The sequence below is a fragment of the Oncorhynchus tshawytscha genome, linkage group LG06, assembly GCF_018296145.1.
Source record: "Oncorhynchus tshawytscha isolate Ot180627B linkage group LG06, Otsh_v2.0, whole genome shotgun sequence".
Classification (NCBI taxonomy): domain Eukaryota; kingdom Metazoa; phylum Chordata; class Actinopteri; order Salmoniformes; family Salmonidae; genus Oncorhynchus; species Oncorhynchus tshawytscha.
Genome location: NC_056434.1, coordinates 41,279,011 through 41,297,203, shown reverse-complemented (window position 1 = coordinate 41,297,203; position 18,193 = coordinate 41,279,011). Strand labels below are relative to the sequence as shown.

The following is an 18,193-nucleotide window of genomic DNA, read 5'->3' as shown; positions in this document are numbered from 1 at the left end:
GCACTCACGAGCCTTGTATTTGTGTTTCCCGAAGGCAGTAATGTAATTTATTGGCACATAGACCGGATAGATGTTCAGTGAAATGTGTTGTTTTACAGGGTCAGCCATTGTGATACAGCGTCCCTGAAGCAAATTAGGGTTAAGTGCCTTGCTCACGGGCACATCGACAGATTTCTCACCTTGTCAGCTCAGGTATTTGAACCAGTGACCTTTTGGTTACCGGCCCAATGCCTGCAGCTTTTCGTCTAGTAATCGCAGTCCACAGACAGACATTATTGGAAAATTGTGCACGATTGTGTAGAACATCGTACATTTCGAAATAGGTTACGTCCTGACAATTTTCCTGCAATTCGGATGATATGTTACGAATTCCAATTCATACGATATGTTTTGAATTTGTAAGTGCGTAAGATCCCATTCAATCTGTTTAAGTGGCTTTTTCCTGAGCCACACTGATGTGATAAATACTAGATAAGTGAAAGCAATAACAAAATCACTGTAAGATAAGTGTTTCACCTATACAATTTTTTCAGATTGGTTGTGTCAAGGATGAGGAATCTAGAAAGTGATATTAGAAAGTCTCCTTACCTCTTGAGTTGGTCGCCATGTCTGCCACCTTCTGAAAGGCATCTAGAAATGCCACTGTTGCCAGAACTGTGGTCCTACATGTGGACAGGAGGAGGAAACATTCAGCAGTCAACATTCAACATCTACATTGACTAGAAACCATCAACAGTCCAGAATGTCAACACAGGACAGTTGGAGTTACCAGTCTACTGAAGAGGGATTGGATAGGATTTTCAATTATAGTCAGTCTCATAGACATAAATACTAAAGAAATAAAGGTCTCACCTGAGTTGGGAGTGCAGTTTAGTAGCCTTGGCACTGAAGTCTTCCCACACTGGATATGAACTCTGGATGAAAAAGGAAGCAAATGTTAGTTAACACCTTTTGCACCGCACGCACACACGCACACACGCACACACACACACACACACACACACACACACACACACACACACACACACGCTTTGTTCCAGTTGGCCAGCACTTTCTGTGCTCAGCATTTTGATATGACTCATTTGTATGACTCAGAACAACATAATGCATTATCGACCTATCAAGCTTGCATATTCTCTCTTACCTAACAAAGCTGAAGACACAGTTAGTTGACTGTGAAAATGAAACATGTGCCCAACATGGATGTATAACTCTGAAAGTTAGCTTCTCCCCCAAGGGTAAGTCTTGAAGTCAACACAGCATGCCTAAAGAACAAACTCCTGCTGATACATGTATTTTAAAAGGCCATTTAACTACGTTGCTACAACGTTCCCAGACTGTGTGACTATCTAATAGCGTCTCTGCTCCTGTGGGGTGCTGCAGGGCGGGCTGGGGTGTATGTGGGAAAGGGGGAAATTGGGGGGGACAGAACAGGTTGCATGCCGGCTCTTTAAAGGCCCAATGCAGTCAAAAATGTGATTTGTCTGTGTTTTATATACATTTCCAAATGATGGAGTTGGAATAATACTGTGAAATTGTGATAATGCCCTTTTAGCGTAAGAGTTGTTTGGTGGGATGGAGTTTTGGCCTGCCTGGCAGGCAGTAAATTAGTTAATAGACCAATAGGAAAGACAGTTCCAAACCTCTCTGCCAATAACAGATAGTTTTCAGTTTTCCCCAGAGAGAGGGGGACACAGCCTGACTGCATATTCACAATCTTCCCTTGCAGAGAAGTGAGAAGACAGCAGAGAAAGGAGAAAATAGGCAAAAAAAACACCCCAGATCATTCACTCTCATCCTATTTCTCTCCTCATATCCTCCCAAGAAATAAAGGTTAAACAAAAATAAAAAAGAAGAGATTCCATGTTTTCCAGATCTTTCTGAGACAATTAACTCCTCACAAAGTGATCTGGTTTCACTATAAAGGCTATCACATTCACTGTTAAAATGTTTTCCCCATGCTTCACCATTCTCCCTGTCTGTCTTCACTGGGCTGCAACAGGTGGCTAATCAGCTTTTCAGCCCTGCGCCTCCCGGCAACAACAGAGGAGGCTGAGAAGAGGCTGAGAGGAGGTTGAGCCAGGACAGCTGAGGGAGCAGGGGGAATGCAGGGTTAAGAGAGCCACGCAGTGCAGCGAAGGAAGACACACACACACACATATGCGTGAACGCATCAACACACATACAGAGCTCCTAATATCCAGGCAGACCCTTCCTTCCTCAGTTAATGAATTCATCTGAAGAGAGCAGGGATAACTGCATCAGATGCTGGCTGGTCTGTGTCATGTTGCGCTGTTAGATATAGAGGAGTTAGTGATACACACTGAACTCTCAGCAGGCTGCAACACTGACAGTGTGTGCCTAGCCTAAATAGCTGGGTTAGTCATAGAGACATGGGGCTAATTCTCTCCTTGGCTTGCCAGGACGGAGGCCAAGCATTAGGCACCTGGGTAATATCCGTTAGGTACCAAATGGAAGAAAACTTACTGAAACCGGGAGGGATTACTTGGACTTTTTCAATAAGAAAGGCTAATTTACATTTTTCCATAGCAGCGCTTGAAAACGTTTTTCATTGCATGCCCTAGCGCAGGGGTATTCAAATCTTACCCTACGAGGTCCGGATTACTGCTGGTTTTCTGTTCTACCTGATAATTAATTGCACCCACCTGGTGTCCCAAGGTTTAAATCAGTCCCTGATTAGAAGGAAGGAATGAAAAAATACAGTGGAACTGGCTTCAAGGTCCAGACTTGAATTTGAAGGCCCTAGTGAATAAGACCCAGTTGTGCTGACTGCTGAGTGAAGTTTTATGAATCTTGACCCACCGCTGTGGTTAGACAGAAATCGCATCTTATCCCTTGAGGCGCTAAACGTTTTAAAACACTATGATTTAGGACATTTGACAGAACGGGGAAACGTCCACGGCGGGCATTGTCAGCTTGCTTCATAACTTTTGAGCTTACGAAGCACGAGCGCCACCACCAATCAGCCTACACCACCGTGCACACACCCGTCGTTACTATGACAAATGACCGACTGTCCGAACACACACAAATCTAATTTGGTCACTTGAAACTTACTGATTGGACATTCAGTATTCAAAAAATTATATGAGCATTAAGGCCTGAAGTTTGAACAAGACTTTATAGAAGCAGAGCTCCAAGCCTAGAGAGAGGAAGGACATAATCATTCTATATATATTCACACTTTGTATATATACAGTTTAGATCTAGTTTATAACTAGGGCCCAGAGTTCTTCCTGGTCAGATCATATGACACTTTCTATATTTATATAGTTTATAACTAGGGCCCAGAGTTGATCAGATTATGTGGTCAGGAAACTCCTAGTCCTATTTATGGCGAGTAGGGCAGAGCCGGGACAAATGTAACACGGGGTGAAAGTAACACGCCCGTTTTCTCAGATAACACAGAAGCTAGAATGACGTAGTGAAGTCAGCACATTCCTAATGTGGAGGACGACCCTCCCTGCAACAAAAAAAAAAACAGCCCAGTCTGAACATGCTTTGCCGAGTAATCAACAAAAAGTGGTTTTGAGCGACGTAAGTATATAAAAAAAACAGACCCGGAAATATTTGTTGGTTGTAGAGTTGTGTTAAGTTGTTAAGGTTCCGAACATATGTCATTTTCTGAACCCATCTAGTGACTAAATGACAGCATAGGTTCCAAGTACCATGCTAGCTAGTCTTGTTGTTAGCCTGGGAGAAGTGAGAGGAGAGATGGGTGGGATGAAAGTAACACAATGTAAATTGATGACATAAAATAAAACATTTAAGCACAGGCCATTGTCTCTTCTAGTTCATATTGCTTTTATATTGTCATCAAAATATCAACAAGTGACTGAATGTTTGAAAATGATATGACATAATTAGAATTACTCCTTAATCATTTGACTTGATGGATCAGCTCACATAAGGTTTTATCGACAGGTTAATAGTTAAATATACACTATATATACAAATGTATGTGGACAGCCCTTAAAATGTGTGGATTTGGCTATTTCAGCTACAGCCCTTGCTGACAGGTTTATAAAATCAAGAACACAGCCATGCAATCTCCATAGGAAAGTATTGGCAGTAGAATGGCCTTACTTAAGAGCTCAGTGACTTTCAACGTGGCACAGTCCTAGCTTACCATCTTTCCAACAAGTCAGTTCGTCAAATGGATGCCCTGCTGGAGCTGTCCCGGTAAGCTGTAAGTGCTGTTATTGTGAAGTGGAAACATCTAGGAGGAACAACGGCTGTTTTTCATGTTTTGGGCTAGGCCCCTTATTTCCAGTGAGGAAATGTTAGCGCTACAGTATACAATGACATTCTAGACAATTCTGTGCTTCCAAATTTGTGGCAACGGTTTGGGGAATTCCCTTTCCTGTTTCAGCATGACAATGCCCCCATGCACAAAGCGAGGGGGCATACAGAAATGGTTTGTTGAGATCAGTGTGTAAGAACTTGACTGGCCTGAACAGAGCCCTGACCTCAACCCCATTTAACACCTCTGGGATGAATTGGAACGCCGACTGCTAGCCAGGCCTAATTGTCCAACATCAGTGCCCACCTCAAAAATGCTCTTGTTGCGGAATGGAAGCAAGTTCCCGCAGTAATGTTCCAACATTTAGTGGAAATCCTTCCCAGAAGAGTGGAGGCTGTTATAGCAGCAAAGGCGGGACCAACTCCATATTAATGCCCATGATTTTGGAATGAAATGTTCGATAAGCAGGTGTCCACATACTTTTGGTTATCAACCCCGCCATGTGCAATTGGGTCCTTGACTTCCTGATGGGCCACCCCCAAGATAGTGAAGGTAGGAAACAACATCTCCACTTCGCTGACCCTCAACACTGGGGCCCAACAAGGGTGCGTGCTCAGCCCCCTCCTGTACTCCCTGTTCACCCATGACGGCGTGGCAATGCACACCTACCACTCAATCATCAAGTTTATAGAGAACACAGCAGTAGTGGGCTTGATTACCAACAACAACGAGACAGCCTACAGGGAGGAGGTGAGGGCACTCTGAGTGTGGTGTCAGGAAAACAACCTCTCACTCAAAGTCAACAAAACAAAGGAGATGATCGTGGACTTCAGGAAACAGCAGAGGGAGCACCCCCTATCCACATCGAAGGGACAGTAGATGAGAAGGTGGAAAGTTTTAAGTTCCTCTGTGTACACATCACAGACAAACTGAAATGGTCCACCCACACAGACAGTGTGGTGAAGAAGGCGCAACAGCACCTCTTCAACCTCAGGAGGCTGAAGAAATTTGGCTTGTCACCTAAAACCCTCACAGACTTTTACAGATGCACAATCGAGAGCATCTTGTCGGGCTGTATCCCAGCCTAGTACGGCAACTGCACAGCCCTCAACCCACAGGGCTCTCCAGAGGGTGGTGCAGTCTGCACAATGCATCACCGGGGGCAAGCTACCTGCCCTCCAAGACACCTACAGCACCTGATGTCACAGGAAGGCTAAAAAGATCATCAAGGACAACAACCACCTGAGCTGCTTGTTTGACCCGCTACCATCCAGAAGGCATCAAAGCTGGGACCAAGAGACTGAAAAACAGCTTCTATCTCAAGGCCATCAGACTGCTAAACAGCAATCACTAACTCAGAGAGGCTGCTGCCTACATAGAGACTCTTATCACTGGCCACTTTAATAAATGCCACTTTAATAAAGTTAACATATCTTACATTACTCATCTCATATGTATATACTGTACCTTATACCATCTTGCCTATGCCGCTCAGCTATCGTTCATCCGTATATTTATATGTACATATTCTTATTCCATCCCTTTAGATTTGTGAGTATCAGGTAGTTGTTGGGGAATTGTTAGAATACTTGTTAGATATTACTGCACTGTTGGAAATAGAAACACAAGTATTTCGCTGCTAACCATGTGTATGTGACCATTAACATCTGCTAACCATGTGTATGTGACCATTAACATCTGCTAACCATGTGTATATGACAAATCACATGTTGATTTGATTAGTATATCTTCATGATTCTGTTGGTCAATTACATGGAAATGTGATGAGCATGATGAGTTTGCCCTTTGTGAAGGGCATTCAGACATTTATTCTATCATGTATGACAAGAACAGCAGGAGCGCACCTGATTGGAAGGGCTAAGCATGAATAGTCAGTGAAAATTGTGAAAAACACCTCCTACTACATCCCCATTCAGGTAAGATGAGAAAATTATGGTTAATAAAGCTATTATGTCATCCATTTTAGTCTGACTAATATTGTGTGGCAAAATATTGTGTATAAACCTATAGCATAAATTATTCAAATCGACAGTACATTTGTTGAATGTAATAAGCATTACAAACCAGAAACATGGAGATAAGACAGATTTTGTGCACTCGCCAGCTGTTACTTTCGCCCCAATGCTCTGTTACTCCCGCACTACCAACAGGTACATAAATAACAGAGCAGTAGTTATGTTCTCTGTCTATTTCATTGCAACTAGTTTATCTTAGAAATGAAATTACAGTTGCTAATGATAGAGGATATATATAAGTGTTTTGTCATAAAATATGGAGTCTCTAGCTCTAACGATCTCTGAGTAATTAGGGAAAAAGCTACAAATGTTACCTTCGTCCTGGTTTTCCCCTAGCCTATCCTCGTAGAACAATGTCACCCAACAATTCTTGGCAGCGACCCAACTTGTCTTCCTCCACGGCTGATGACCATGCCTGTTCATACTTTCCATCTTTTGTACAACAGACCAAACCAGGCCACGGCCTCAACCGATATGCACTTGTCCAGCTTGGCTGCCCATTCCCCAAAACCCCCATCGTCTAAATATAAAGAGAGACATCACAATCTTTGGTGGTGGACACTGGCCAGTGGCCATATGGTGTCCGTGAGCCAGACCACAGCCAACAGGGACCAGGGCCTAGTGGCCATAATGGTCAAGTGATTTGACACATGATGTCTTTGTCAAAGAGGTGCCTTCCTGGATGAGAAGGGGTCGCCAAAATTGATCAATCAACCCCTCTCTCCATCATTGGCCTGACGTTAGACACAGGAAAATGTGTAGGCACACACTAAAAACATGTAATGGGTTATGTGATCAATGTATGCATCATGCTTCATATGTCCACATCCCAGCTGTTGAGGTGGTATAAAGGTTGTTTGTCATGTTTGTCAGATTAGGTTAGTGAGCTGTCATACATCCATCAAGACATCCATAATAACTGTGGTTATAACAGTGACTGATTAGGAGGTGGGTCAATGGGAACCCAGGCTTTTTTAAATTCAGACATTATTCTGTTATTATTTAGTTAAATGATAACAATAGTATAACATACATTTTGCATAACAAAGTATAGCCTATAGCCTACAAATATTAACTCATTAAAAAAATAAACAGCCTGATTCTATTCAAGGACATACATGTTGGTCGTCAGCAGAATAGCTGCCCCCCTACAAACCTGCCCACTCTAGGCAAATAACACAAAGGAAAAATATGTATCACAATTTATGCTATTGCATAGCCAGTGAGGGGGTAGGGAATAGGAGAGGAAACAAAGGCAGTAAATTGCGTCTGATCATCAATGCAATAGCTCGGTAAAACCTGTCGACATTAATCGAGCTCTGGTACCTTCATGTCGTTGACGATAGCTTGGAATAATCCACCCAACGCTCCGCACTCCTTTTCTACCGACTCCATAATCACAGTAGTCTCTCAACGATGACTGAACGATTTAATACGAATTAAATGTCCAGAAGTGCAAAATATTCAAACATCAGAACCCCGATCTTTTCACTCGCCCTTCGATGTCCTTTCCCATCCAAGCCAGACGCAGAGGATGCGAAACCCCCGGCTAGAGGGCAGACAAAAAGAAATCGACTACTCAATGGCACCGGACTTTTGACGCTCGGTGGCGACTCTCTCTGCTCGGACGAGAGTGATGGAGAGGAGGCAAAATCCTTGTTCCAATTCCCTCCAGTCTACATACTGCGAAAAGAAGAGCAGGGTGAGTTTGAGTCAACGTCGATCTTCATCTTTGGTTGATTTCACGGGCAAATATGGAAATCACCAGTCCGAGGACCACGAGAGTCAGTCGTTCAGTCACAGCTCTGGAAACGGGGGCGCGCTCTGTTAGAAAGGAACAGATGTCTTGAAGCGGAGGTTCTGTAGTTCGATCCATAGGAATTGAAGGGGGCCGGTCAGTGTTTTTGTCACATGCAGCGTGGAGGGAGGGACACCCCCGATTCAAACAAAAGTGAGTCCGTATTCTCATTCAAGCATACTCTGAAGAGAAAAACAAAGGATATCCCCAGCTCCAAATGTGCTTTCAGCATGCACGCGCCTGTTCATCATTGACTGTATCAATCCCGAGTTTTTGTTGCAAAGCAACAATGGATCCAACACAACATCTAGACCCCACCATGCACATATGCTGCTGAATATGTTATTTTAAGCAAACATGTAATTTCAAGTTAAAGGAACCTTAATGTTTTTCTTTAGTAATAACACTAGCGGTATTAATTACATTGCATAGCAACAAAATTGACCGCCGTTGTTGTTTGAAATATGAACTGTTCTTTATTCCACATGTGTGACAACAATAAAAGGTATCTGAAATCCCAAAATTTTTTGTAAATTGTCTACTGTGCAGAATATTTTTTTTTCAGTTGCATGTAACTTTTTATTTAGACCTTTTTTGGAAGTCCATGCGTAAATGATGATAGTTGCTAATTGGTGAGTAAAGAACGTATTTTGACCTGATTAAACTTGAAAAGCTAGTAAATGGCATGTTGAATGACTGCTTCTTGGGCTTAAAGGAGAATCGCCATATCACCGTCTCCTGTAAAGCCAGATTCTGGTTCAGTGTTTCCCCAACCACGTGGGCAGCCATGATGAGTCTGTCAGAGGCCTGTATGTGGGCCTGCAGCCCAGTTAGTCTGAACCACAGACCTCGCTCAGCCTCTTGGCATCCTCAGCAAAAAAAAAAAAAAAAAATATCCCGACACTGAAACCACCTCCCTCCCTCCCTCCCTCCTCCACCACCAACCCACAAATGCATGTGTGTCTGCACGATTTTCCCTTATTACCTAATTCAGTGAATGATGGCTTTAGTAAGGGGGGAAAACGCCAACTCTTCTGTTTATACTCACTTTCCGTAAGACTGTAAGGCTGTATGACGGAAATCAATTATCCACTCTCAATGTGTCAAGCTTGAGACTTTGAAGATCTTGAAAGCTTACGTAACTTAAGTGTAGCCTTTTACACTTCTACCCGTATACGAGTTAAACATTGGAGACTGATAAGCGGCTACATTGGAACGCAGTGGCTGGACAGTACCACGCGATACATGACGTCAGAGCACTGTCTCTGTGCTTCACCGCGCTGCATGGGTTTTGACTGTATGGGTTTTGACTGACAGCAGTTCTAAACTTGAACACCGTGCGGAAAAAAGTTGCCTCCATCCCTCCCGCTAATTGGCCAACTTTTGCAAATGTTTTGTTGTCCGAGTGAGGGAAATTCTGGAAATTACGAGAACTCATTGTATTGTAAAAGATGAGACGTTGATGATTATAATAAATATAATGTTGATGTCATACAAGCAAGCCGAACACCCTTGAGTCCAAATGTGCACTTCACATTTCCATATCATAAAACTCATATAATATACAATGTCAACGTTTATGATCACTATGCTTGATGTACAGTTACAAGATGACATGGCGCGGTACTTTGGGTTGTCCAGAACAGAATGAGCCTATGTTTATTGTATTGTGAAGAAAATTTGGCACAGACCACGCATCTGAATGTACTCATTATACCAATCTATGCACAGCAAAATAATGTCTGGCTTGGCTATTTACCTTCTAACAGCAGTGCGCTTGCGCTGCGGTCGGAGGGTTGCCAGTATTTGAGGTGTCTTTAAAAACAAGCGCAAAAGTGACAATTTCATGCAGCGCTAATGGGAAGTTTTAAGACCCACAAAAAGCAATGATACAATTTACAGAAGTATAGCATTTGTGTAGACGCGCAAATGTTATTCGTAAATATATTTAGGCCTAAGTGTGCATACAGTGCCATGGAACGAGAGAAGCGATTCATGATATCATGTTTCTGACCCCAAACAGATTGTTTTCCATTTATATCAAGCCCTCCATAGGCTACCCTTACCCATACCTACAGTGCCTTCAGAAAGTATTCACACCCCTTGACTTTTTCCACATTTTGTTGTGTTACAGCCTGAATTTAACATGGATTAAATTGAGATTGTTTTGTTACTGGCCTACACACAATACCATATAATGTAAAAGTGGAGTTATGCTTTTCAAAATGTTTACAAATTAATAAAAAATGAAAAGCTGAAAATGTGTCTTGGAACAATAAGTATTCAACCCATTTGTTATGGCAAGCCTAAATAAGTTCAGGAGTAAAAATGATCTAACAAGTCACATAATAAGTTGCATGGACTCACTCTGTGTTCAATAATAGTGTTTAACATTATTTTTTAATGACTACCTCCTCTCTGTACCCCACACATACAATTATCTGTAAAGTCCCTCAGTCAAGCAGTGAATTTCAAACACAGATTCAACCACAAAGACCAGAGAGGTTTTCTAATGCCTCGTAAAGGGCACTTATTGGTAGATAAAAATAAAAAAGATGACATTGAATATCCCTTTGAGAATCGGGAAGTTATTAATTACTCTTTGGATGGTGTATCAATACACCCATTCACTACAAAGATACAGGCGTCCTTCCTAACTCAGTTGCACGAGAGGAAGGAAACCAACATGAGGCCAATGGTGACTTTAAAACAGTGAATGTTCCTGAGTTGCCGAGTTACAGTTTTGACTTAAATCTACTTGAAAATCTATGGCAATACCTTAAAATGGTTGTCTAGCAATGATCAACTACCAATTTGACAGAGCTTGAAGAATTATGAAAATAATTATGTGCAAATGTTGCACAATCCTGGTGTGGAAAGCTCTTCGAGACTTACCCAGAAAGACTGACAGCTGTAATCACTGCCAAAGGTACTTCTGTATTTGCGATCATTTCTAAAACCATGTTTTCACTTTGTCATTATGGGGTATTGTGTGTAGACAAAAAATAGATTCAATCCATTTTTAAATTCAGGCCGTAACACAGCAAAATGTGGAATAAGTCATGGGGTATGAATACTTTCTGAAGGGGCTGTATACTGTCTGGTTCAACAGTAATGTGCTGTGTCTTTTTTATTCTGGCCTTGCAAAGTAGCCTATCGAATAAAGGTGTTTAAATGGTCTATTCGTCATAGTGCCTTGAATTGAAAATATACTGCACATCCTAAAACATACACACACATATGCCTACCTGCATACCTTCATTTCACTTGTTCAAGTATCCATCCCCATCTCCAAAGAGCGCATCTCATCCGGTTACCAAAGCTGCGCTCCTCCAAACGTATTTAAATGATTCAGTTCTATAATATAGTATCAATGGTAGGCCTAGGCTATATTTTGCTTATTGCGAATGTGCATCACACATATAATACAATTTATAGGGGTCTAGTGTTTTTTTTTAGGAGAAGTGCAATGCGTAAAGACATGTAGGCTAGGCTCGTTGAAGTCAATTACAACAATGTTGACTGCTAACACTCCAAGCATAGGCTATTGCGCAAACACTTGATGTTGTTTTACTGTTGCTATCGCACATTACTGTGTCCTACGCTATTTAATAAACTGTATTAGGCTATCAATACCAGGATGAGAATATTCTGTGCCCTCAGCCAAATTGGAGTTGATGACAATGCAAAGACCTTTAATATCCTTCAGAACTTGAGACACATGCATGCAGTATTAAGTCATGGAACGTGTTCATTGGCCAAGACCTCCTCAAACTTGTGTATTCATTAAAACACAGCCTTTTCGCGCCACCACCAGCTATTGCGCTCATTATTCTAGCTGTGAAAATAGATAAAAGATTTCAGACACATCCCTGGACCTTTGCACTATGGCCAGTGCGTGGATATACCATTGCATTAGGTGTGGGAGTGAAAGAACAGTTTCTTTCCAAATAGGCAAAAAAAAACGATATAAACCATGTGATGTTCATTTTAAAATGTGATAACTGCATAAAATCATCATAGCATTTAAATCTAAGTCAAGCTGTTGTCTTAGCATTCCATTAACAGAGCATGAACCTGGTTGGCCTGGTACCAGAAACAGTCCTAGCTCCTCCTAACAGACTACTCCATCTGGAACATGCAGTTCTGTCAACCTTGACCTGATCACATGAGAGAGCCCCTCTCCACAGCCGATCTAAAAAGAGAAAGATGCCCACCATGATTGAATGTGACCTTTGACCCCCTAGCAAGGCCTTACCCATGATCCCTTGGGCCCCCCTGCCTCTTGGGTTTATCACCCTTTCTGTACCCTCTGCCAAGTCCCAAACAGCCGGATGTTCCCGTTTTCAGGGAAATGGAAAGAGAGCCTGTGACTCGACTTTTGGACGTTAACAAGGTTACATTCCATCTTAACTTCTCCTCCACATTTACTGGGTTGATTGAATAGCGCAGAAGAGAACCTCCCCAGACAGTTTTTTGTTTCCTCTCGTCAAGACCAGTATGTAGGGGATCTAGTTTCAGGCATTTCGTTTACGCCTGCTGCATTAGGTTACCCTTGGTGAGGGATAACATAGGGACGTCTGGGGTCTACTCCGGGGTCAGCTGGCCATATGTCCACTTGACCATAAAATCAATAATGATTTACTATTGTTCCTCCAAATACTAGGCACGGCTGTTACGTAAGTAATCCCTGTATGTCGTCCCAAGTTAAGTAAATATGTTCACTAAATACGTTTTAAAGTATGCAAATCCAGTAACATGCAGGTGCAGGTTACAAGAAGTAAACTGATGATATTTTTGGCGCTTACTGTAACTCAAACTTTCCCCCCTTACTCGCTCTGACTTTGCTGATAGCTACTTTGAGAACATTTTTACTTACTATGATTGTGATATGTGGTTGTCCCACCTAGCTAGCTTAAGATGAATGTACTAACTTTAAGTCGCTCTGAATTAGAGCGTCTGCTAAATGAATACAATGTAAATGCCTGCACACTGTTGATTGCTCCCAACGTTTCGACACGAAGGGCTTCGCCAGGCTGTAAATAAGATGAACCCACAAGGGGGGGTCTCATCCTGGCAGATGATTGGACTCAGCTAGGCTGAACTATTGGTGTCCATAATGTGCAATTACACACAAGTTGGAATGTGTTAATACCTTGTAATCCAATTTCACACCATCTAATATTTGGCAGTATACAATAAAGCAAAAGGTTCCAATGTGTTTGGTGGATCTGATATTGCATAAGCTGATGAATTGAGGCAGGAGGCATTGCCCTGTGATAGTCTGAATCAAATTGTGTACCATAACGATTGGGCCACACACATACAGGTAACTGCCACAATAAAGGAAATGCCAACATAAAGCTTCCTAATAGGTGTGGGCCACCATGAGCCATAACAGCGTCAATGTACCTTGGCATAGATTCTACAAGTGTCTGGAACTCTATTGGAAAGATGTGACACCATTCTTCCACAACTATTCCATAATTGAGTGTTTTGTTGATGATGGTGGAGGAAAACGCTGTCTCGTGTGCTGCTCCAGAATCTCCCATAAGTGTTCAATTGGGTTGAGTTTTGATGACTGAGACAGCATTGGCATTTGGTTTACATTGTTTTCATGCTCATCAAACCATTCAGTGACCACTCGTTCCCTGTGGATGGGTGCATTGCCATCCTACTGCGGCATAGCCTTGGTATCCAAAACAAATGGCATGCCCAGCATTTGTATGCATGACCCTAAGCATGATGGGATGTTGATTGCGTAATTAACTCAGGAACCACACCTGTGTGAAAGCACCTGCTTTCAACATACTTTGTATCCCTCATTTACTCAAGTGTTTCCATTATTCTGTCAGTTACCTGTAGATCTCAACAATACACATCTTACACTTACATTCTAAACTATAGTAGGAACTGAGTGAATATAATATCATCCAGAAAAACTGCAAAAACCAAAGGAAATGCCCTCCACAATAGCTGCAAAAACGCCATAGTTGCTTGATTGAGTTAGACGAATATTCTGCTCTTGCTGACAGCTGTATTCAATGCTCTCAGTGAGAAACAGATGCAGGATATCCAAAATCCTCACCTCACACCAGGACAAAAAGAAGCAGGCCCAACATTTGACCTTCTCTGTGGCAAGCCAGCTGCAATATGAGACTCGGTGTTGACCTTGACTTTAAACGTGATCTTTGGCTAAAAGTGGAACTTACAAGACCCACTCCATAAACTGAAGGCCTCTTGAAAGTGACCTCTCTGTGGGGTGCGTGGGGGTGGGGTTTGAGTGCTCTTCACCAGCACATACTGTACCTCCATCATGGATGCGTCCCAAATGGCACCCTGTTCCATATGTAGGGCACTACTTTTGGTCTATATAGAGAATAGAGTGCCATTTGGGACACATACATCAACAACATCTAGCAGACACTTCTATGTCCATAGAGCTTCTTCCTAAGTAATGGTTCCATGTGAACACAATCAGACACAGTGGCATGCTGCACTATTGAGTGTTTGACAGAAGCCTTCAAACAGAGGGAGGCCAGCTAATGAATGAGCTGATGTAAATGAAACAACTCCCTGTAGAGTGGCGGTACCAAAGGCCCTCCCTGGAGCCTTGTCCTGGGGCCGCGAGGCCTTCTCTTTGACCTCCCTCTCTCGGTCTCTCCATACTTCCCTTCCTCCATCTCCCTTCCCCCCATCTTTTCCCTCTTCCCCATGTTTCCTCCTCTTCCCCTATATTTCCCTGCACTTTCCCTTCTCGCTTGTCTCTACTTCCCCCACCATTCCCTTCTCTCCCACCTCTTCTTACCCCATCTTCCTCCATCGGTACCCCTATAGTACCCCCTCTCCGCAACCCTGACACCTCCACTAAGGTCAGGGGAGCTGGAGAAGATCCCCAGAGACAAACTGGTGGGTTAGGTTGACATGGAACATGTGAGCCTGTGGAATCCCCCCGTTCCGCCTGCCTGGCTAGCCCAGTGATTCGTTCAAAGGAGCCACAGACAAGTGTGCTTCCCCCGGTATATCTCAGAGAGAGAGAGAGAGCATGAGTGTGAACATGAGAGAGAGAGAGAGAGAGAGAGAGAGAGGCCACATTACACCAGGGGAATTTCAGAGTGAGATTTACTTGACAAATACAGACGCACACACTTATACACACACGCACAAATGCACAGTGATACTTCAAATGGGAAAATAAACCCTCACGGACAATAAACACAGGCATATTCACTCCCAAACAAATACCCAGAAAACACAAATACAGTCCTGGGAAATGGTTACGCGATGTTGGGACATTGTGCATTCCTGGGCTCTGTTGGACAGATAATTCTGAACTGTGCACCACAGCATTTACACGCTTAGAAAAAACGTGCTATCTAGAACCTAAAAAGGTTCTTCAGCTGTCCCCATAGGAGAACCATAAAGAACTCTTTTGGTTCCATGTCCAAAAAAATCAAATACATTTTTATTTGTCAAATGCGCTGAATACAACAGGTAGACCCCTTACCTTGAAATGTTTACTTACAAGCCCTTAACCAACAATGCAGTTCAAGAAATAGAATTAAGAAAATATTTACTAAATAAACAAAGTAAAAAAAGTAACACGAGAAAATTACAAAACAATAATGAGGCCATATACAGGGGGTACCGGTACTGAGTCAATGTGCGGGGGAACAGGTTAGTCGAGGTCATATGATTAATTGTTCAGCAGTCTTATTTATGGCTTGGGGGTAGAAAGGTGTTAAGGAGTCTTTTGGTCCTAGACTTGGCTTTCCGGTACCACTTGCTGTGCGGTAGCAGAGAGAACAGTCTATGACTTGGGTGACTGGAGTCTTTTTGACCATTTTTTGGGCCTTCCTCTGACACCGCCTAGTATATAGGTCCTGGATGTCAGGAAGCTTGGCCCCAGTGATGTACTGGGCCATCCACACTACCCTCTGTAGCGCCTTACTGTCAGATGCCGAGCAATTGCTATACCAGGCGGTGATGCAACAGATCAGGATGCTCTCGATGGAGCAGCTGTAGAACGTTTTGAGAATCTGGGGACCCATGCCAAATCTTTTCATTCTCCTGAGGGGGAAAAGGTGTTGTCGTGCCCTCTTCATAAGTGTCTTGGTGTGTTTGGACCATGATATTTCGTTGGTGATGTAGACACCAAGAAACTCTCGACCCGCTCCTCCTCACCCCTGTTGATTTTAATGGGGGCCTGTTCGGCCTTCCTCTTCCTATAGTCCACGATCAGCGCCTTTGTCTTGCTCACAATGAGGGAGAGGTTGTTGTCCTGGCACCACACTGCCAGGTCTCTGACCTCCTCCCTATAGGCTGTCTCATAGTTGTCGGTGATCAGGCCTACCACTGTTGTGTTGTCAGCAAACTTAATAATGGTGTTGGAGTTGTGTGTGGCCACGCAGTCATATGTGAACAGGGAGTACAGGAGGAGACTAAGCACGCACCTAAGGGGCCCCAGTGTTGAAGATCAGTATGGCAGATGTGTTGTTACCTACCCTTACCACCTGGGGGCGGCCTGTCAGGAAGTCCAGGATCCAGTTGCAGAGGGAGGTGTTTAGTCCCAGGGTCCTTAGCTTAGTGATGAGATTTGAGGGCACTATGGTGTTGAACACTGAGCTGTAGTCAATCAACAGCATTCTCACATAGGTGTTCCTTTTGTCCAGGTGGGAAAGGGCAGTGTGGAGTGCGATTGAGATTGCGTCATCTGTGGATCTGTTGGGGCGGTGTGCGAATTGGAGTGGGTCTAGGGTTTCCGGCATGATGGTGTTGATGTGAGCCATGACCAGCCTTTCCACTGGCTGTTATTGATGTGAGCCATGTTAAACCATTTCCTGGAACCCAAAAGGGTTCTACCCTGAACCAAAAAGGGTTCTCCTATGGGGACAGTGAAGAACCCTTTTGGAACTTTCTTTTACTAAGAGTGTAGCAACCCTAATATTTCATATTTACCGAGCACCACTACAGTAAATGTCCAGTTTGTGTACGTGGCAATGCTGCTTATGACTTTACTCTGTCATTTCAGTATACATCTCCTTACAGACACCAATCACTCTGCCTTTATATTACAGTACTGTACACAACACATGTCATGTATGAGGAAATGCAGGCTGCTGTAAACTAGCCACAGAACGCCTTGCACTGGATCCCAGATAGGCTCAAACATCTGGAACCAAGCACATAGTCACATGGTGTAATTGAAATACACAAAATAACAGGCTGTTTGTTGCTCCTGTGAGACATTAAATATACAGTATAGAGTTACAGTACACACATATACAGATAGAGTCAGGCATACATAGTGTAGGGCAGCCATCCAAACTAATAACACTAATCAGTTCTGGATATTTATTTTACAGATGAGAGAACACGCTATTTTAAGAGCAGTGTCATCAACTTTAAAAGCACTGATGACATTTTTGGATACTTGGGACCCTATTTAATCAGAGAGGAGGGGTGGTCGGTGGTGGGGTGGGGTGGTTGGTGGTGGGGCATTTGGAGTGGGTCCAGGGTGTCTGGGATGATCGTGTTGATGTGTGTCATGACTAGCCTTTCAAAGAACTTGATAATTACAGATGTGAGTGCTACAGGGCGATAGTCATTTACCTTGGAGTTCTTGGGAACAGGGACATTAATAGTCACCTTGAAAGATGTTGGGATTACAGACTGGGACAAGGAGAGATGAAAATGTCCGTGAAGACACTTGCCAGCTGGTCTGCGAATGCTCTGAGAACGCGCCCTGGTATTCCGTCTGGCCTGGCAGCTTTGCGAGTATTAACCTTTAAAAAAGTTTGACTCACATCGGCCACGGAGAGCGAGATCACACAGTCATCCGGAACAATGGAAGCTTTCACGCGAGACTCAGTGTCGTATTACTCAAAGCAAGCATAAAAGGCATTTAGTTCATTTTGGAGTTCTGCATCACTGGGCATCTCACGGGTTTCCCTCTGTAATCCATCTGCAAACCCTGCCACATACGACGAGCGTTGGAGCCGGTGTAATAGGATTCCACCTTCCTCCTGTATTGTCCTTTTGCATGTTTGATGTCTCGGCGGAGGTCATAGCGGGCTTCTTGTATGTGTCCATGTC

General features: G+C 43.2%; 1 protein-coding gene across 4 annotated transcripts in view; it reads right to left on the bottom strand.

Moving 5' to 3' along the window:
* Positions 1-8,507, bottom strand: part of LOC112252550 (protein MTSS 2) — a 36,292-nt gene extending 27,785 nt beyond the window's left edge. For 3 of the 4 annotated variants that reach the window (XM_024423854.2, XM_024423855.2, XM_024423858.2), the window contains exons 1-3: positions 7,627-8,506; positions 853-914; positions 589-662 (exon numbers count right to left, since the gene is read on the bottom strand). In XM_024423854.2, the coding sequence (XP_024279622.1) occupies positions 589-662; positions 853-914; positions 7,627-7,695 (205 nt within the window). In that variant the 5' untranslated portion in view covers positions 7,696-8,506. Of the gene's footprint in view, positions 1-588; positions 663-852; positions 915-7,626 lie in introns of all 4 variants that reach the window. The other variant, XM_024423857.2, reaches the window with a different exon arrangement.
* Positions 8,508-18,193: the final 9,686 nt, after the last annotated feature.